The 22,123-nt window shown below is 32.1% G+C and overlaps 2 protein-coding genes and 1 long non-coding RNA gene across 3 annotated transcripts; 2 read left to right on the top strand and 1 right to left on the bottom strand.

Annotated features, from left to right (window-relative positions):
• The first annotated feature begins 5,666 nt into the window (after positions 1–5,666).
• On the top strand, positions 5,667–11,758 carry LOC121232069 (uncharacterized). The gene is made up of 2 exons (XM_041117444.1): positions 5,667–5,982; positions 6,386–11,758. Exon 2 carries the CDS (start codon positions 7,653–7,655, stop codon positions 8,511–8,513), a length of 861 nt encoding a protein of 286 aa, XP_040973378.1. The 5' UTR covers positions 5,667–5,982; positions 6,386–7,652; the 3' UTR covers positions 8,514–11,758.
• Positions 11,759–17,053: 5,295 nt separating this feature from the next.
• Positions 17,054–18,107, bottom strand: LOC107953555 (uncharacterized). The gene is made up of 2 exons (XR_001699246.2): positions 17,665–18,107; positions 17,054–17,328 (listed from the first exon to the last, which is right to left on the bottom strand). It is a non-coding gene; the product is annotated as an uncharacterized lncRNA (long non-coding RNA).
• A 2,956-nt stretch (positions 18,108–21,063) lies between these two features.
• On the top strand, positions 21,064–22,021 carry LOC121232068 (peptide methionine sulfoxide reductase). Its single transcript, XM_041117443.1, has 2 exons — positions 21,064–21,528; positions 21,615–22,021. Exons 1-2 carry the CDS (start codon positions 21,205–21,207, stop codon positions 21,867–21,869), a joined length of 579 nt encoding a protein of 192 aa, XP_040973377.1. The 5' UTR covers positions 21,064–21,204; the 3' UTR covers positions 21,870–22,021.
• Positions 22,022–22,123: the final 102 nt, after the last annotated feature.

Raw genomic sequence — 22,123 nt, 5'->3', positions numbered from 1 at the left:
TATGTCATGATACATATCATTCTCTTACTGTTTCTTTAATAACATATATCATTCATTTCATTATATCAGCATTTCATGTACCATATACTTTCCACACCATGTGTCCATATAACATGTACAAATCATAATATAAATTCAATACAAAGATAAATGATTGATGAGCTCATTAATTTCATAATTTTCATGTTCTTCCATTTCTCATATTTATCCTGTTGAATTTTTCGAAATTTCAATGGATTTTCAGAGGTACACTTTTAGTGTACAATTTCGGGTCCGTCAATTCGTACACATATGGATATACCCTTTTTCCAGAGAGCACAGTCCCGCGAACCTCATCCTTACAGCGGGATTACCAGTCCAGGCTAAATCCCCTGTAATATAAACTCATAGAGTATTGTCGGGATTACCAGTCCAGGCTAAATCCCCTGCAACGACAATTACTCTAATGAGCTTGGATCTAAATTACCAGTCCAGGCTAAATTCAAACCCTAATTCGGATTTACCTGTCCAGGCTAAATCCATTTTCCACATATTCTTCGAGAGAGCTATATTAGGATAGGATCACCCATCCGGGCTAGATCCTTTTTACCGTCTCGAGCTATTTAACAGGAAGCTCATAAAGAGCAATATCGGGAAGCTAATCCGGGCTATAACGGGAAGCTCAATAGAGCCGAAATCAGGTAGTTCACAAAGAACCATATCGGAAAGCTCACGAAGAGCCTATCGGGAAGTTCCGGATAGCCGTATATCAGGAAGTTCAAGCGAGCACATCGGGAAGCTCACAAAGAGCCTATCGGGATGCTCTTAAGAGCTACGGTGTGTCCACAACACATGCGGATCACAATCTATCGGGACACTCCGAAGAGCTATAACGAGAAGCTCGCAAGAACCATATAACGGGAAGCTCGAGAGGGCTAATATCGGGACGCTCTTTCGAGCTATGAGGTGTCTGCAACATATGCAGAACTACAACCAATTCGAGAAACTTACATCCATCGATTTTCCTTTGTTCAACGGGATTTATCATTTTATCGGGCATTATCAAATATATCCATATCAATTTCATATGCATGACAAAAATACAATTCACAAGTATAATCATGAATTCCATTCCATTCAATCGGGATTTATTTTCAATTTATATCGAGTATTATCAATGTTTCATCAATTATCATGAATTGAACATTCAAATCATATTTTCATCATATAACCACATATTTCAAGTGTTTAAAAATACAATTCAAGTTACACAAACTTACCTCATTGATTGTTTGTGTTTATAATTTCATTAATCCGATATCTTTTCTTTTCCAAGATCAAGTCTCGTATTTGTGTTGTCCGCATTTTTATAAATAAATTTGATCATCATTTTCATTCATTTCATATTCTAATGCATTTAATAATTACCATTTTGCCCCTAAACTTTTAATTAATGATGATTTCATCCTTAGGGTCAGGAAAATAAAATTCTTACAATTTAATCCTTATTTCCAGCTATTATTATCACATATCGATAACAGTCCATGAATTCTATAAAATATCGGAATTTTTCCATAATTTCAACACTTTTCAATTTAATCCCTAAAACATGTTTTCCCCCGATCTTAAACTAAATTAATAATTTCATTAAATTTTGTAATTTAAATAATAAAATAATCCATTTCATGCAATTTGGTCATTTCTGACATTTTTATAAAATTGCCCATAAAGTTTTACTTTTATTCAATTTAGTCCTTGAGCCTAAAACATGCAAATTAGCCATGCTAAATGAATATTCATATATATTTTCCTTCTCATCCTCTCCATTCCACATTCTTTATGTATATAACACACTTGTAAGTAACATTATCCATAATCTTTATTATTTACTTTTATGAATATTCAAGCTGTCCATCTGTGTCATAGTCACTAAATTATTTATATCTAGAGCTATATAACTCCAAATTAAGATCAATAAATTTTCCCAGAAACTAGACTCATATTTATTCTTACCATAAAAATTTCATAATTTTTGGTTGGGCCAATTAATACATTTTATTCATTGAATTCTCCCATGTTCTGCTGTCTGACAGTTTCGACCCTTCTTAACTAAAAATTAATTATCTCCTTGTACAGGATTCTAATGATGTTTCCGTTTATTTTTCTTGAAAATATACTCATTCAGAATTCTAAACATATAAATTTAAGCCCCTAATTATTTTTATCCAATTTTTTATGATTTTACAAAGTCAGAATAGGGGAACCCGAAATCATTCTGACATTGTCTCACAAAATTCATCATATCTCATGATTTACAATTCCATTGCTTACATAATTTCTTCTATAACAAACTAGACTTAAAAATATTTAATTTCATATTATCCTATAATTATATTTCTAAAATTTTTGATGATTTTTCAAATTTAGACTACTGTTGCTGTCCAAAACCATTTTAGTGCAAGATATTAATTATCATGTTATAACACCCTTATTTTCTTTTTCTACACCATTTCTCATCACTTTCTCTTATTTTCTCTTCACTAACAGATCAAGAACATAGGACCTTATGTAAGAAAACTCTACTATAACACTGTTTCCATGCTTTGTCAATAATAACAAACTTAAAATCATATTGAAATCTTGAAGTACTTACCTTATTCTATTGATACTAATCTTTAACTTGATTTTCTCTCTCCTCCAGCTTCTATTTCTTAAATCTAACTTTATATTCTAACTCCCCATGGTCTCCTTAACATTTTTCTCTCTTAGTAGCTATGGAAATTCTTTTGATTTCTAGGTGAAAATGGTAAATTTTTGGTGGAAGGACCAAATTGTAAAGAAAAGAAAATTTCTTTCTTTTCCTTCTCTTCTAACGTTGGTTGCATGCATGGAAAGATGATGAAAATTCTTCATCTTCCCTTCCTTTTATACTAAATAATTAATAATAAAATAATAATGAAATAATAATAAAATAATAAAATATCTCATTAAAATAATATATATCTAATTAAATAATCATAAAAGATCATCAACATCACCATTACTTTCTATATTTCTCTCTCTTCCAATTGATTATTTTGCCCTTTATTATCTTTAAAAATTCCATCCTTGAGTCATCATTTAATTTGGTAAAATTACAATTTAGTCCCTCATAGTTCTTCACCTATTCAATTTGGTCCTAATTCATTCATTTTCCTTAGTTTCTAGATCATTCCACTCTTAAAATATTTACACTATTGGCCCTTCAAATTTTTTATATTTACACTTTAACCCCTCAAATTTTGAGTATTTACTCTTATGCAACAAAACTTTTCTCACTTTTACAATTTAGTCCTTTCTTGAATTAATATATCATAATATACTTTTCAATATTGACATAACTCAAAATTTCCCTTTTTGTCATTTTATTTCCTTATTTTACTATATCAAGGATAATATCTTACTGTAAAAATTTTCAGGGTATTACAGACTAAAATGAAAAAGATTCTAACAATGGTGATCAAATTGCATGTATTTTTATTTGGATGATCAAAATAAAAAAATTGGATGATGAATTAAGTAGTTTACCCTAATTTAAGTTACAATAAAAATGTAATTCAACATGAATATAAAGTGTAACTTAATATTTTATCATACCTTGGCAATATCTTGGGCTTCACTTAGAACAATAATTTCAAGACAAGGCTCTACTAAGACTAAAGCACGAGAAACATCAATAGGGGTTGCACTCTACAAATAAGGAAGAAGTTTGGACATTAGATGCTACAAACATGAATTATGTTCGCACATACCCACATCAAAAGGTCTCTACGTTCCACTCTCCTCCTTTAAGCAATATAGAAGGAAGTTCAATATTCAAGTGATAACATACAAATTGGTGAACAAAAGAAAAATGTTCCTTTTCCTCTTCAAGTGGTTTTCATTCTTCAAAGGTAAAGCGTTATGTGACAAAGGCCAAGCATCAAGGTCTGAGATATTATCAAACAAAGCAACTTCTGATGAAGTCAAACTATTTGGATTATGAATTTCTACGTAAAATCTTTAAAAATTATTTTGGGACCGTACTTAGTTAAATCTAGGTAACTTTTATCTCAAATGATGAATTTATCTCAAACTATGAATTTGATATTCGGTAAAACCTCCACCAAATAAATGAGGTAAAATCCTTATAAATGAAAGGATGATCAATTTAATTGAAAGAGGAAATCTTCAAATTTATTTTCTATAAGAATATATTTGTGGGGGGATAAAAAGTAAGATTTTTTGAAAATTTGTTTACTTCAAGGTTATGATTACCCCATGGAACAAAATAATGTACGCCACAAGAACCTTCAAAATTAAAGGTGGACGTGTTCCTAAAGTTGGCAGAAGAAGTTGGTTTTCAACACCTTTGACAAACTAAAAATACAGTACTAATAAATACTAAGAATTTCTTGATAACCATAGCATCTATACAAACCAATTATGAAGGAGTAAATGAAAACCCACTTCAAACAGGTGTAAAGGGAGATAGAAGCCTCTGTTATTAGCTGTAACTTTAGTTACCCAATATGCTCCTAACAGATTTGAGAACTTATTTTTACAATGAGGATGTTTAAGACATTACAGTTTTAGCTACCTCAATAGTGGAACACAATGTTCTTCACTCACCACTGGACATCTCTTACTTGAAATTCCAAACAATCAAGCATGATAAAGATAAGAAATCTCTTGACAAAATACAATAAAAAGAAGAAAAAAGATCAAGTATAGATAAGAAGAAAATAAAGGTTTTGGATTCATAAAGAATCAAATGTGACAAAGAAATGATGTTATTTCAAAAACCCCAATTAGAGATGAATGGTGCCTAAGAACAATTAATGCATAGGAATAATGATAGAAACATTAATCTTTAGGCTTCATCAAAACTTTTAAAGCCTCGTTAGAAATTCAACTCAGCCTAAGTCACTTTAACTTACCTTTCATTCAAGGGGCAATTGTTATACCTAAGTAAGCTAGACCCTCATGATATCATGCAACCTACATCACCCAATGTTAGAAAATAAAATTTGGCAAAGTTCGTTTTCGCAAGAAGCCTAGTCTTAGAGCCTAACACCATATGACATAAATTAGGTCCACACAATCCCCAAAAGATATATAGGGAAGAGCATCTGCTAATTCCTGTTAATCCATCACCTTTCTAGGCCTCAAATCGTTCACATCGGCTCCAACATTGTTCTTAGTTGACAACCCACCACTTTTGTAACAATTCAATTTTCAACGATGTCGAAAAACTTGGTTTTAAGATCAAATTTACAAAATTGAGGTCGCTAAAAATTAGAATCAAATAATTACGTTTTGAATACGGAATTGTAGGGGCAAATCAAAAAGTAGAACTAATTTGATTAAATTATTATATATAGTATAGGGACTAAATTACAAGACGAAAGATATAAGGAGATTTGATTTAGACTTTGAGCAAGTCCTTATTAAGCAATTAGACATGGTCGTAAATATAATTTAGCCATAGATTAAATGCTGATAGTGGATGAGGTTAATGACTTCCATTGACTTCCACTAGGTTTTGTAAGAATGAATCATAGCTTTTAGATTTCTATATTTGATTTTGTTGGGATTAAATCGTATAAACAATAAAATAAAAAAAGAGGAAAAAATCATGGGTAAAAGAGACAAAAATCATGGGCAAAAGAGGCATCGACTTATCATTAAATGAGTAAATAAAATAACAGTACAATATAAAAAAAATAAACTTAAACGTACTAAACTTACATTACCCAAAATCCCAAAAATAAAACCTTAACTCAAGAACAAAATTCTCTTCATAGTTACCGTATGAGCATGGGCTAAAGGAGGAAAGATAAGAAAGGTTCCATCTTTATTCTTTCGTAATAGAATAATTGGATGGTTGGAAGTTGCTAATGTTTTCCCTCAGGGTGAGTGGGGCAATTTTCTCTTCGATATAGCGGTGGAGCGTCTTTTCAAGAAGTCAGGAAGGAGGCTAATGTGAGTGGTTAAGTATCTCTAAGTCTACCTTTGACTTTGTGTGATTTGACTGTCAACTGGTAATGGTGTAAGTAGTGATTTGTCTTGTGTTTTCTTTATTATTTTACGTGTTATTTTTTTCTGTGTTGAGGCATGATTCTTAAAAGATTTTTTGTAATATTCTTAAGTTGCGTTAAAGATTAAAACATCTAGGTTTTCTTTTTTTCTTTTTATCTATTCTGTTTTACATTTATCCTTCTTTTTTTGCTTTATTCTTTTGAAGTTTCCTTTACTGGGGTCTGTGTTTTTCTATTTTTCTAGCTTAGGGTAGTTATTGAGTATTAGGTTTTTTCTCCTTTCTTTTCTAGATTAGGGGTTTTCTTTTCCTGTGTTTTCATTTTTCTTTGTGCTTTCTTTCTTTTAGGTTTGTGTTTCTTTGTTGGCGGTTGGTGTTAGCCGTTTCTCTTTTCTAGTGGGGTTGGGTGTTTCTATTAGTGTTTTTGTGGTTTATTGATAGTAAATATGGAAGATGATATAGTTTCAAGATTGGCGAATCTGAAATTCTCGAAAGAGGAGGCCAGAAGTGTTGTTAGTATGAAGGAGGACTAGCGATTCCAAAGGTTTTGAAAGCTGGGCAATTGGAAAATTAATGATGGAATAAAAAGTTAACAGAGAAGCTATGTATCGTGTTTTAAAATCTTTATGGTTCACAAAAGAGGAGGTAAGCTTTGTTTCTCTTAAAGAAGGCACCATTTTGGTAAAATTTAGCACTGAAGAAGATAGGAAGAGAATTCTAAACTTATCTCCTTAGCTGTTCGATCAAAGTCTGTTTAGTATGGTTCCTTTTGTTAAAGACAAAAATATGGAGGAATACGACTTTAATCTCTCATCGTTTTGGGTGCGTATCTTGAATATGCCAGTGGAGCTAATGGATAGAAAAATGGCTACGGAAGTTGGTAATGCGATAGGTGAAGTTTTAGCTATAGACTGGCGGGATAGAGGTGGAGGTTGGACAGAATTTATGCGTATTAGAATCATTATTGACATTCATAAGCCATTGCGAAGGGTTGTTCGTTATGTTGATAGAGAATGGGGAGATAGTCTGTGCAATCTGGTATGAGCAACTGCCTAGATTTTGTTACATATGTGGCCTAATTGGTCATACGACTCAAAAATGTGAAAAAGAGGAGGCCAACAGAAAATGCCACAAGTCTGAATTTGAATATGGGAATTGGCTAAAAGTATCCCTAGGAATTACAAATCAGAACAGGGGGTTGTTGAGAAATGGGATAGAACTGATAAAAGAGTTTAAAGGGACTGAAAGAGAGTTATCTGGGAGGTCTTCTAGTGGGGTAGGAACAAATGAGCTGAATGAAAAAATAAAAATGGAACGAGTCAAAAACACAGAAGATGAGTCAAAATCGAGCACACCAAGAAAAATTGGCTTTAAAAATACGGAGAGATGGAACAGAAAAAATGAAGGCTAGGAGAAAGAAAGCCAGATGTAGTAATGGGGAGTTAACTGAAGAAAGCCCAAGTAGAAAGGTTCAGGGAAAATTGCAAAAGCCAATTATTAAATCTCGGGTGGAAATTTCTTTTACCCATTTCTCTCTGTAATCTATTATTAACAACTTCTTTCCAAGTTTGACACCTATAAAGGCGGCAGCTGTCGAACAGCCCCGCCAGGATCAATGAAGTTTTTAAGTTGGAATTGTCATGGGTTGGGGTCTCCTGCGACAATTCGAGAACTCAAGCAACTTATAGCTGCTAACAACCCTGATATCATTTTCTTATGTGAGACTAAAATGAATGCTGTTGAATTTCAAAAAGTTCAAAATAGATGCAGGTTACAGAATGGGCTTGTCGTCAATTCCGAAGGTCGAAGTGGGAAGCTTGCTATGATGTGCAAGGATGTGGTTGATGTCTCCATACAAACATACTCTAAGCATCATATTGATTCTATTGTTAAAATAGGCAACAACAGAATTTGGGTTACTGGATTTTATGGGCATCATAATCCAAACGATAGGAGTACCTCATGGGGATTCCTTCAACGTGTGGGAGAGGTGGTTAAAGAAGAGTGGGTGGTGGGAGGGGATTTTAATGCAATGCTTAATGATGCTGAAAAGGAGGGTGGTCGCAGGATTGTGAGGGCTCATATTAACGAGTTTAGAGATTTTTTAGATGACTTGGCACTAGTGGATATTAAACCGGATCGTGGTTGGTTCACTTGGGTCAATAATAGAAATGGTGATAGGCTTATTAAGGAGAGGCTTGATAGATTCATTATGACGGTTCCTGTGATGGAAAATTATCCTTTTATTTCGTCTAGTGTTGTGAGACGAATACAATCAGATCATGACGTTATTTTATTTGACTTGTATCGCCGTCACCCTATGAGTTACCCCAATGACAATAAGATTTGGTTTCGTTTTGAGGAATGCTGGGCAAAAGACAATGAGAGTAAGAGAATTATTCAAAATGCCTGGAATACTGAAGAGGGTAACTACAATTACAAGCTGGAGAGAGTGCGTGAGCTTTTGGGTCCTTGACAGCATAATAAACACTGAAAAATAAAAAGAGAGGTCAGCAGGCTCCAGGTTCTCATTAACAGAATTATTGATACTACTAATAGGGTTGGTAGTGTTAAAAGTTTGAAGGAGACGCGTCGTAAGCTGGACTTACTCTATGCTCGTGAGGAAAAATATTTGGCGCAAAGATTGAGGGCCTAATGGCTTAAAGAAGGTGATAAAAATACTAAGTACTTTCATGTAAAAGTTACTGGTAGATTGAAAAAAAAATAGAATTGATAAGTTGAAAGGTGGTCAATGTGGTTAGGCTATTAATAGCAATGATATTTATAAGGTGGCAAAAGATTACTTCTGGACCTTGTTTAGGTCGAATGACAACAATATCAACTATAGAGAGTTGGGTTTTATCAGTGAATGTATTACTAGAGAGAATAATGATTGGCTTACTAGGGAGTATATCGAGGCTGAAGTTCTTCAAGCCATCAAACAGATGGACCCTAGTAAAGCCCCTGGTGTCGATGGCCTCTCTGAGAGTTTTTTTAAACAACACTGGGATATTGTTGGAAATGAAACCTTGAAGTTCTGCTTGGATGCGCTAAATGATCAGAAGAATATTTCTTTGGTTAATGAAACCATTATTATTTTAATTCCTAAAACTAAAGATCCTTGCGATATGTCGAACTTCCGCACTATAAGTTTGTGCAGGTACATATACAAGATTGTTGCTAAGGTTCTGGCAAATTGGTTAAAAGCTATCATCCATAAGCCAAAATCAAAGCTCCTTTGTTCCGGGGAGAATAATTCATGACAACATTTTAATTGCTCACGAGCTCATTCACTAACTTCAAAGTACCAAGAACGGGCCTAATAAAGGTTGTGTCATCAAACTCGATATGAGTAAAGCGTACGACCGCGTGGAATGGAATTTTATTGAGGCGATTATATGGAAAATGGGTTTTGATAAACGGTGGACCGACAAAATTATGGCATGTGTTCAATCAGTGAGGTATTTCATTAAGTGTAATAATATGTTATCAGAAACTATTATTCCTGAGAGGGGCCTTTGCCAAGGGGGCCCTCTCTCTCCTTATCTGTTTTTATTTTGTATGTAAGCCTTTTCTAGGATGCTTATTCAAGCTCAAAACATCAATGCGCTTAGAGGCATTCGTGATAGCCGAAATGGTCTGCGGATAAATCACTTGTTCTTCGCTGATGATGCACTCATGTTTGTGCGTAACAAAAAAAATGATGTTGATTGTTTTGTTAACTTCATTAGAAACTTCGCATCTACTTCTGGTCAAGAAATTAATTATGACAAGTCTATGGTCCTATTTAGCCCAAACACTCCGTCAGATCAAAAAAGTTACTTTGGTGATCTCCTTGGAATGAAAATTGTGGAGAAGCACGACAAATATTTAAGCCTCCCCATTTCGATTGGTAATAAGAAAAAAGAAGCATTTTTTGAGATTACTAATAGATTTTCTTGCAGGATAAACAGTTGGTCCAAAAGATTACTCTCATATTGAGGCAAAGAGATCTTTATCAATGCAGTGTTACAATCCATCCCTACTTATGCGTTGTCTATTTTCTTGGCCCCTAATAGTGTGATCGAAGAGCTTCAGTCTAAGTTAAGCAGAATATAGTGGTCAGGAAAGGAGAGTAGAAAATATTGGGCTATGCTTCCTTGGAAAACTTTGTGTCAGCCTAAAAGGATGGAGGTATAGGAATTCGAGATATGCGGCTCTTCAATATTGCTCTTTTGGGTCGTCAAGTTTGGAGACTCATCAACAACAAAGATTCCCTTTGCTTTAAATTTCTGTCGTCCAAGTACTTCCCTGATGGTAATATTTTTAATGCTAAACAGGTGGAAAAAGCTTCGTTCACCTGGTCAAGTATAGCTGCTGCTGTAGTTAAGTTGAAAAAAGGGTTCGGTTGGCAAATAGGAAATAGAGATAGTATCAATATTAGAGATGATAACTTGGATTTCGAATATCTAAACGGAAGTACTATCATTTCAAATAACAGTGTTAATGAGATCAAAAGTGTTAGAGATTTTTGGTTGGTTAATAATAGAAAATGGGATATGGATAAGGTCAACATAGTGTATGGTAAAGATTGAGGTGATAGAATCTATAACTTACCTATTGGTAATGAGGGCCAGAGAGAGAATGGTTTGGTTCCACAATCCCCATGGCTATTTCACGTCGAAGTCGGCTTATTCTTGGCTTCTGCTTAAGGAGATAGGTTTCGGTCTGCATAGATTCTATTAGAAAGCTATTTGGAAGATTGATACCCTTTCTAAAATTCGGGTTTTTGCTTGGAGAGTTGGTCACGAGATTCTTCCTACTAACGTTAAAATTTCTTTTATCAGAATCGGTTTTAATAAAAAAATGCCCGAGATGTGAAGCCATGAATGAAACCTTATTGCACACTCTTCGTGACTGTCCTTCCTCTCGTGAAGTCCTTTCCATAGGGGGATAGGATATGAGAGTCATGACGGAGCATTATGATAGATGTATTGACTAGTTGGAGAATATGATGGGAATTTTGGATAAAAGAGCTATGGCTGACTTAATTACCATTTTATGGAATTGTTGGAATAATAGGATCAATTTCATGTTTAAGGGTAAATTTGACAAAGCGCAGGCTATTTGGGATAGGGCTAGCAACCTTGGAAAAGAGTTTAGAATCTACAACTTGTTGTACACTTCTATGCTCCCCCAGAATGACAATATGAAGAAATAGGATAAACCTCCCAAAGGTGTTGTTAAAATAAACTTTGATGCTACAGTGAATGGTAACAGAGTGGGGTATGGGGTAATCTTTCGTGATAACAACAGCTTTGTGCTTGACGGTGGGGGGCTTCATCGATGAAAAAATGTCGGCCCAGGAGGCTGAGTGTTCAACTTTTGAGAGAAGTGTTGAGCTGGCTGGTCATCTAAATGTTAATGGAGACGTGTTGTTTGAGACTGACCATGCAAGCCTTGTCAACATCATGAACAGATGTAATACGGATATTACCATTACTGGGGATAGAATCAAGGCGTGTAGAGATGCTTTCAACAATTTCAAGTCGGCTAATTTAGTTTGGGCTAATCGGTCTGGTAATTAAGTAGCTGATTTCATTTGTACAAAAATATGTAGGGAAGCAAAAACTTGGCTTTTTGATATGGATTATCTTAAGGAGATCCACAATATTGTTCTTAATGATGTTACGTAATAAATTGTTTTGATCATTGTGGTCATCTTTTATTCAAAAAAAAAAACTCTCACCAAAACCCCCACAAAACAAGGATACAATGACCCATTTAAATATACTAAGATTAGAGTTCTAATCATATTAAAATATCCCTAGAATAATTATGGTCTGATTGGGAGAAAAAGTCTTGCTTGAAGTCTAAAATGCGACAGCCAAATAAAAGAACACGCCGTGACATCATTTTCGCCTCATTGTGACGTCCCGAGTCACGTTGTCACGACATCGTGATCCTTCTCGTTGTGACGTCGTCATCTATTTATCTGAAAATATAAGGCACACCCCACAAATCTCCATATTGACTCGTATTTATCATGCCTCCTTTTCCATGTCCCGTCACGGGCCAAACTTGAATTTTGCAAAATGTCAACCAAGTTTAAACCGTGCTCGAACTTGGAAACTGAAAGACTCCTAGTCTGTAACAGCTTAATTTTTAGTGGTGTCAGAACAGTAATTCGAGATCACTAAATCCGACAAATGAGTAGGAAATATTATTAATTTAGTGAGTATAAGTTAAATGTGAAGTTAGGAAAAATTTTGAAATAGTGAAATGTACTAAATATATATATATTAAAATAATTAGAATTAAAAACGAGGTATCGAGACCCCGAGAATTTTAAATTGAGCCATAAATATTTTTATAAATATTTATGGAGTGTTAATAAGTTATTATTAAAGTTTTGTCAAGAAATTTTAAGTACTGATAGCTAATTGAACAAAAAGGACTAAATTGTATCAAATGCAAAATTGTGGGAAATGATTAAATAGCTTAAATGATAAAAGAAAGAGGGTTTAAAAGGAAAATAGACCCAAGGTCTATTTGGGCTGGACGGCAAGAGCATGAAATCACCAAGAAGATAAGGGGAATTAAGGGCAAAATTGCAAAATTACAAAATTTACTTAATAAAGCTAGGACTAAAGTGGAATTATCTAGATTTCTCTTTATTTTTCTGTATTGTCATCAGAAAAAACACCATGGGAGAGTTTCCTTAAGCTGGTTTTTCATATTTTTGCTGCAAGTAAGTTCAATTCTTGATTATTTCTTGAAATTTTTGTGTTTTTGTGACTTTTACAACTAGGTCCATCTATTGAATTCATTAGTTCTTGATTCTATGAAAGAAATTGAAAGTTTCTATGAATATGTGCTGGAAGTATATGATGATTTGACATAGAATTAGACTTTAAATTGTTTATATGCTGATTTTATTGAAAGAATTGAATAGAAAGTGAATGTTTGGGACCTAAATTGTAAAAGAGTTTGAAGTTAGAGTTTTATGTGAAAATTCTGAATTTCAATAGTTATGAAATAACTTATAATGTCTAGGAAAAGTATTAATTGAGAAAATTAGTTTAATTGAGGGGTTAATTAAGTAAGGACTGACTTGTATGAACTGTGAAATTTGGGGCAAAATGAAAATCAACATTTTGCACTAAAACAGTTTTGGACAGCAGCAATAGTCTAACTTTGAAAAATATCAAAAAATTGTAGAAATATAATTAGAGGATGAATAAAATATGAATTTAAAGCTTATTGAGTCTAGTTTCTCATAGAAGAAACGGTGTAAGCAATGGAATTGTAAATCATCAGATATAATAAGTTTTGTGAGACAATTACAGAATGATTTCGGGTTCCCCTGTTCTGACTTTGGAAAATCATAAAAAATTGGAGAAAAATAATTAAGGGATTAAATTTATATGTTTAAAATCCTTAAAGAGTCTATTTTCAATATAAATAAGCAGGAATATCATCCGAATCTCGTACGATGAGATAATTAATTCTTAGTGAAGAAGAGTCGGAACTGTCAGACAGCAGAACAGGGGCAACTTTAAAGTATAAACTGTACTTATTGGCTAAACCAAAAATTCTGAAAATTTTATGGTAATAAGATAATTAAGTCTAGTTTCAGGAAAAATTAGCGGATCTTAATTTCGAGTTCTGTATCTTAAGATATAAATAATTTAGTGACTATAACGCAAATGGATAGTTTTGAATATACATAAGTAAATAGTGAAATTGTTGATAATGTTACTTGTTGCATGTTATATAAATTAAGGATGTGGAATGGAGAGGAGGAGGAGGAAAATATGTATGAATATTCAGCTAGCATGGCTGATTTGTATGTTTTAGGCTCATGGACTAAATTGAATAAAAGTAAAATTTTATGGGCAATTTTGCAAAAAAAATGTTAGAAATGACCCATTTGCATGAAATGGATTATTTTATTATTTAAATTACAAAATTGAATGAAATTATTAATTTAGCTCAAGATCAGGGAAAAACATGTTTTAAGGATTAAATTGAAAAGTGTTGAAATTATGGAAAATTCTGACATTTTATAGAATTCATAGGTTGTTATCAATTTGTGTGAGAATAACGGCTGGAAATAAGGATTAAATTGCAATAATTTTATTTTATTTTAACCTAAGGATGAAATCGTCATTAATTAAAAGTTTAGGGGTAAAATGATAATTTTGTTTAGAGCATTAGTTGAATGTATTATAACATGAAATAAATGAAAACGACGATCAAATTTCTTTATAAAGATCCAGATGACTTGAATACGAGACTTGAACGTGGAAAAGAAAAGATATCAGATTAATAAAATATTTGATAAATGAATCGGTAACTCCGGTAATGCTCCGTAACTCTATTCCGGTGACGGATTCGGATTAGGGGCGTTACATAGTCTTTAAATCGAATTTGTATAATGCAGCAATGACCAATAATACCCGAACGAGAGAGAAAACACTAACTCTCTCCACCTTAACTATAACCCTCTATGACCAACCTTGCCTCAAATACTCTACAAACTATTTAAGTCATTAAAGATAAAAAAGGGATGAGATTCTTCTCTAAATTAGGTACATGCCTAACATTTGACACGACTCCACCTTCAAACGGATTATGTGGAGAACAAAAAACCATCACCATTGTCTTTAGCCACATTAGCTACCTCTATAATTATTCAAAACTGTTAGAAACTGAAATTTGTGGTTCACTAAACTTCTCGATATCCAAAAATATTGTTGTGCCACCGAACGAGGCAATTTGCAAATACTGAACTGCAGCTCTAATACCAATTTGTTGGGGATTGACCCGTATAAACAACAAAATAGAAAATGTGGAGAAGAACAAACACAAATATTTTACATAGAAAACCCTAAAAGAAGAAAAAACTACGAGGAAATGAGGCATCAACTTATTATTATATGAGTAAACAAAACGAGAGTATAATATAGAAAAAATAAACCTAAATGTACTAAATATACATTAGCCAAAACCTCGAAAACAAAACCCTAACTTGGAAACAAATTTCTCTCCATAATTACCACTAAAACTTCATATGTGACTACATCTTATTGCCCTCAAAGAAAAGTCCTTTTATGATTAGCCTCGCAAAATAAGGATACAATGACCCCTTTAAATAGGCTAAGATTAGAGTTCTAATCATACTAAAATATCTCTGGAATAATCAGAGTCTAACTGGGAGAAGAAGTCCTGCTTGAAGTTTAAAACGCGTCTGCCAAATGAGAGAATATGTCGTGACGTCCCGAGTTACACCGTCGCAACGTCGTGATCCTCCTTATTGCGATGCCATTATCTATTTCTCCAAAAATACGAGGTACTCCCCACAGATTTAATTTAATAAATATTTAATATGGTAAAGTATGGTTAGTGATTGAGGAAAACAAAGGTTGAGCTTTTTATTTTTTTTCTCTACCGTTTATACTTTGAGAAAGAAAAACAAATAAAAATGTTCATTCACAACTGCCGTAAGCCATACAAGCAAATTTGGTGAGCTTTTCTTTTGAGATTTTGCTAAATTTGGTGAGGGAACATCTTTCCTTAACTATTTGATTGGACTCTTTGTTAGGCCACCCACTATTAACAAGTGCGATCTCTTTAAGAGGAGACTATTTGAGAACCATGAGTTACCTATAAATACCCCAAAACACAATACAAAGGGAGACTCTCATTCTCTCCCAACAAATCCTAAGAGGCTAAGTCCTCTCCATTCTCAGTTTTTCAACTCTCGACCCCGTTGTTGGTGAATCAGCCTTCTTCTATATGACCCTTTCTCTACTCTTATTCCTCTCCATTCTCAGTTTTTCAACTCTCGACCCCGTTGTTGATGAATCAACCTTCTTCTATACGACCCTTTCTCTACTCTTATTGATACTCTGTATCAATAGATATTAATGTGTTTTGGTGTATCATTTTGAATTTATTAATATTTTTAAAAGATTTTTTTGTACTTATATTTATTGTCCAATTTCTATATTATATGAAATATATTAAGTAAATAAATTTAAGTTAAATAAATTTTAAAATATTAATAAGTTAAATAATTTAATTTAATAATTATATTTTATTTTGAATATAATTCTGGAAAATAAAAATGTCAAAACAAACGTATATTGATGTTATTTGTTTATGTTGTTATCGTATATAACTTCTAAGGCGATAAAAGTATTAAGAAGGTCTCTGTATTAGGATTCAAACTGTATTTTGATTCTTTTACTTAAAAAATTAGCAAATTAGTCCCTATACATTTGATCAAAGAGCAAGTTGGTTCTTCTATTAATCCCCTCAATTTTTACTGTTTAAAACTAGTCTTTGTAGGTCTTTATACGTTAGCTTGAGCTATACGTGGCACGCTGCTATCTAATTATACGTTAGCTTGAGTTATAAGTGGCACGTTGCTGTCTAATTATTCTATCAACTACATTAGTTTTTAACAATACAAACGGATGAAATATTTAATAGAAAAGATCAGTATGCTTTTTTTTATCAACATATAAGGACTAATTTATCTATTTTTTAGTAAAAGGAGCAAAATGCAATATGACTATCGATACAGAAATAAAATACAATCTAACCGTTATTACAATAACCTTCATAATACTTTTACAAGTTTAGTAGCGTTGACTTAGGTTGCCAATATGTACTATGTTGCTACTCACCTCATATCCATAGTCACTTCTCATATAAACTATATATATTGTCCTTTCACGTTAGTGTAAACCTATAATTAATTTATAGATTTTTTTCCTACCATTAATATTTTAAAATTAAATTTATAAATATAATTATATTCGTAATTTAAAATTTAAAATTGATAAGATGTTGAATTATTATAATAAAAATATTAAATATATGTATAATAAATATAATTATATTGATAAATCTAATTATTGAGTTACTGGAATTTTAATTAATTGAGGAGTTTTGAAAGTAAATAAATAAAATATAATTTTAGACTAGTATAATTGAATTCCTCTTTTATATATATATATTTATGAATTAAGTAAACTATATGAATAGTTATTTATTTACAAAAATATTTTATTGTTATTGTAATGGCCAATTTTTGGCCCAGACAAATAAAACAATAACAAAACCCAAAACAATAAAAAAGAGCCCAAATAACAGCCCACTAATCTTAAGAATTTTTAGCAGCCAACCCTAGCCCCAAGCCTCCAGCCGCCGCTCCCCATGTGCTCGGGCAGCACGTTCAACGCTCGGCCACCACACCCCGCGCATGCCCTCCTCCTCAATGTGCCTGACACTCCCATAACCTGCAAACATTTGGAAAAGAGGAAAAGATGGCAGCAAGAAGCACAAGCAGTACCAGAGAATAAAACAAACAATATTTTAATATGGGAATCGGCTATAAAGCCGAAATGAAACTGATTGTAAAGGGGGATTCAATATACAAAAATTGTATTACGCATGTTAAGCAATCAAAAACAAAATACAAGCAAAAAGGTTGAGATTAATCTCCTGTTTCGTTTTCTATTGTTTTTCTAGTTTCTGTTATTTCATTTATATTTTTTATTATTATTTCTTATTTTCTTTTACAAATCTATTAAACAAAACAAATAAAAAGAAAAAGGAAGAGAAGAAAGCCTCACCGGAAACGCCCGTGGCTTCACCGTCGGAGATTTCTCCTCCGTCGTCGGGGCTGAAAAGGGGTGGGGATCCTTTCTTTCGTTTCTTTTCGATTAAAAGGGCTAGGCTCATGAACTTCTTTTGGAACGCGGCCTTTCGGGTTCACCTGGAATGGGGCTAAAGAGTCCTTTTCGCGCAACGCCAGCCATTGGCCCCGACGGTGGCGCGATGGACTGCTGAGAGTTCCTTCAGCCGAATAGAGAAAAGGGGGGGAAGAAGGAGTTTGTGATCTTTTTTTTTTTGGTCAACTAAAAGATGAACCGACAGAATGAAAAGGAAAGAAATTTTTTTATTTTAAAGCATTCCAAATGACGTGATTTGGGGGGGAGTGGGGTCTGTGCACTTTCCCTAAAAGGGAAATTTATGCGTTTAGTCCTCCTCTCTCGCAACCTCGTTCAATTAACCCCCATTTTCTATCTTCTTTTGTTTTTTAAAAATTTGGCCCTCAGATCTTGTTTGGTTTTCGTTTTGATCCCTAATTAACCATCCAATATTTATACTTTTATACCCCGAATTTTAATTTATTTTTAGCCATGTCCTAAATCTATTTAATTCATTTATTAACCCTTTTTTAAATGTTTCATTTATATGTTATTTCAAATGTTTTATATGTTGTTTATTTACATCTATTCTAACTCATTTTAATGTACTATTTATTCAAATTCTTATTATTTATTTTAACTTACTTTATGTATATATGTCAGTTTAATCTATTTTATATGTATTATTTATTTCTTTATTCCTTACCCATAATATATATGTATACATATAGTCTATTTCAAGCTTTTTATATCCTTATAATGCTTCAAAAATTGTTTTGTTATATATACATTTCAAATTATTTTATATTTTAAGTTATTGTATATTATATATTTCAAATGACTCTCTTTATATTACCCTTGAACGGTTACTATTATAAAATATAATTATATTGTCTATTTTTGGTTCTTTTACGTATCATATATTTTAAACTCCTTATTAATCATTTTTAAAATTAACTTATCTATTATTTATTTTAAAATTATTCGTGTATGTCATTCTTTGATTTGCTTTGTGTATTATAGATTTTAAAATGCTTTATACATTATTTATTTTAAACTTGTTTTTATGTATTATTCATTTTAAATTGTTTTATTGTTTACTTTAATTTCTTTCCCATATGTATTATCAATTTCAAATTTTTATATGCATTATCTATTTTTTATATACCATTTATTTTTAAAATGTTTGTATATTACTTATTTTAAATTTCTCACTACATAATATTCATTTTAAACTTATTTTCATTATTCATCTTAAATCACCTTACATATCATTTATTTTAAACCCTCTTTTACATAAGTCATTTTGAATTATTATATATATGTTAATCACTTTACATTTGCTTTTTATTTATTTATTTCAAACCCTTTTTATATATTATTTTTTAATAGTTTATTATTTTAAATTCATAGAACGTTTGTTCTTAAACTTCTTACTTTTGTATGGATCACTTATTTTTGAATTTCCCTATATTTTTATCTTAAACTCTTTATACATTATTTATTCTTTATATACATATATTTATGTTAAGTTGTTTTTTTATATTACTATGTATGTATTTTTCATATACGTCATGTGCACACATTTTTCATATGTATATATGTATATATTATGTATATATTTTAACATTATTAGTTATATTCTTACTATCAAACATTATATATAGTTTACATACATACTCTTAATATCATGTATCTACATTCATTATTTCCATTTCATATTTAATTCTAGTATCATATATATCTTTATTGTTTATAATATTATTGTCACATTTATATTCGCTTCAATGTACCTCTAGATTTGTCTTTTATTTATTTTTTATTTATTAATTTATTTTGCATTACTTCGAAAACCATATTCTTGTTTTCTAATTAATTTCAATAATCAAGGTAACGTACCGATTTAACATTAAGTCATCGATGTCATCGCTATGTTGGGTGAAAATTAATCAACTCGTGTTAAAACGGTATGTCCTTCTCAAAAATCAAAAGAATTGAAATTTCTCGTCTTTTTCAATCGAATCACGATTTAATCTTATATTGAACTCGTATTTTTGAAAATCAAGACAACACGTGTTTATAAGATACCAATTTTGGGCGTCGCGAGGGTGCTAATACCTTCCTCGCGCGTAACCGACTCCCGAACCCTACTTTTTCTCTGGACTTTGACGTAGACCTAAACTCGGCCTTCCTTTTGTTAAAAAAATAAATTTATTAGGTGTCCGATCACACCTATAAAAAAGGATCGATGGCGACTCCCCTCTTTATTTTAAAATCAAACTTCAGTTTTCAAGTTTTCAATAAAATCGCCACAATTAGCCACCGAAAGCGAAAATTTTTACGTCGCTACAGTTATCACTCAATTTTAATTTTCTTTAAATTTTCTAGATAAGTAAAAAAAATGTTTAATCACTAGAGCTTTTTAAATTTGATTTTTTGGTTTGTGATATTCAATTGTTAATAAAAGATTGATTTCAATTTTTTTTATTGATACAATAATAAATTTAACTCTTTATATTTTATAAATTTGATTATAATTCTAATAAATTTAACATATTTAATCCTCAATATTTACACATCTGTCAATTTAGTATTGATTCTAAAAAATATACGAAATTTTAAAATAACAATATTAAAAATATATTTTAAAAAATCTAAAATTATATAAAATACATAAAAAATATAAATTATTTATTTATATTTTTAATACAACCTTTATCTAACAAAAAAAAAGGACAAACCGCAATATCAGAAACTATTAGTAACTATATGTTTTAATCACTTAACTTTAAAAAATTATAAAATAGTCTTTAAACTATTCGAAAGTTTTTATTTAACTCAATGGGCTGTTGAGTTTTTTTTTTATGTCTAGCCAACGAACTTCAAGTGATGATTCAATGATTGGTGTAGTAAATCAATATCTATCGACAAGTAAAAAAATATAGTTTCGGTCCAAGTCGATCTAATGGTCAATATCAAACATCGAAGAATGAAACTATTTAAATTTTAATTTGCAGACTCATGACATTAAAAGTTGAACTGTTAGAAGAAAGGAGGAAGGACTTTTCGATTGGTGTAAACGATACGAAGAGAGAAGACTATGTAACAATAATTTTAATAGTAAAATAATGATTTGAATAAAAATCTTAGAATAATTTAATGCAAAACATAAACTTACCATAAATGTAAAACTAAATATCCACAATCAACGTCAGAGATTCATAGCAAGACAGAAAACAATTGCGTTAAGCTTTTATTGTTCACAATTATTTATGGATTTTCATTTTAAGGTTTCCCCCCCCCCCCAGAATTCGTTTAAGGTTTAGCGGCCTTGAATTTGGCTGGAAAAACGTGATAGGTTCATCATCTGAAAAGTCAAACAAAAAAACTCCCTTTATAAATAAAAAAATGAACGTTACTTTGCTTGCTATATTTGCAGAAAAATAGCTTCAAAACTCAAAAATGGCCACTACCGTCGACACCAACAACCCGGCTTTCGACGCCGACGAGGACTGCCCAATTAACCCATCTCACGAGTTAGCCCAGTTTGGAGCCGGTTGTTTCTGGGGAGTAGAATTAGCGTTTCAACGAGTTGAAGGTGTAATCAAAACGGAGGTTGGCTACTCCCAAGGTCATGTTCATGACCCGAATTACAAACTGGTATGCAACGGTTCAACAAACCACGTCGAGGTGGTTCGGGTCCAATTCGACCCTCAAATCTGCCCTTACGTTAATCTCCTCTCTCTTTTCTGGTCCCGCCATGATCCCTCCACTCTCAATCGTCAGGTATCTCAACTTTGCTTAAAATTCACACAAGTGTTCGTCTTTTTTACTCAATCAATGAGTACTTTTTTTTTTATAATTTTTTTCAGGGTGGAGATGTGGGAGCACAATATAGATCAGGGATATACTACTATAACGAAAACCAAGCTCGTCTTGCAAGAGAGTCAATGGAAGCTAAGCAATTAGAGTTGAAAGATAAGAAAATTGTAACTGAGATTCTGCCGGCGAAACGTTTTTATAAGGCGGAAGAGTACCATCAGCAATATTTAGAAAAAGGTGGAGGTTTAGGGGCTAAACAGTCTTCTGAAAAAGGTTGCACTGACCCCATTAGATGCTATGGCTGAAGAAAGCCCTTTTGAATATGTTTTTTTTTAATATCATGATGGCACTTAAGCTTCTTGTCTGGTAATAAACAAGTTATCATGTTTTCCTTTTGTTGTGTTCTGAAGACATATATATATATCAATGGAGTCTGGGTTTGTTGGTTTCTTTTTAATTTGAAGTGTCATTGTAACAGATAGAACATTGTCAAGTTCCATCCTTTGTGCATGTTTTTTATATTAAAAGTTTGTATCTTTTTTCAGCTTTTATTATGACA

Source organism: Gossypium hirsutum, chromosome A07 (genome assembly GCF_007990345.1).
Source record: "Gossypium hirsutum isolate 1008001.06 chromosome A07, Gossypium_hirsutum_v2.1, whole genome shotgun sequence".
NCBI classification, from domain to species: Eukaryota; Viridiplantae; Streptophyta; class Magnoliopsida; order Malvales; family Malvaceae; genus Gossypium; species Gossypium hirsutum.
The sequence above is the reverse complement of the archived record's forward strand: the minus strand, read 5'-3'. Positions and strand labels throughout refer to the sequence as shown.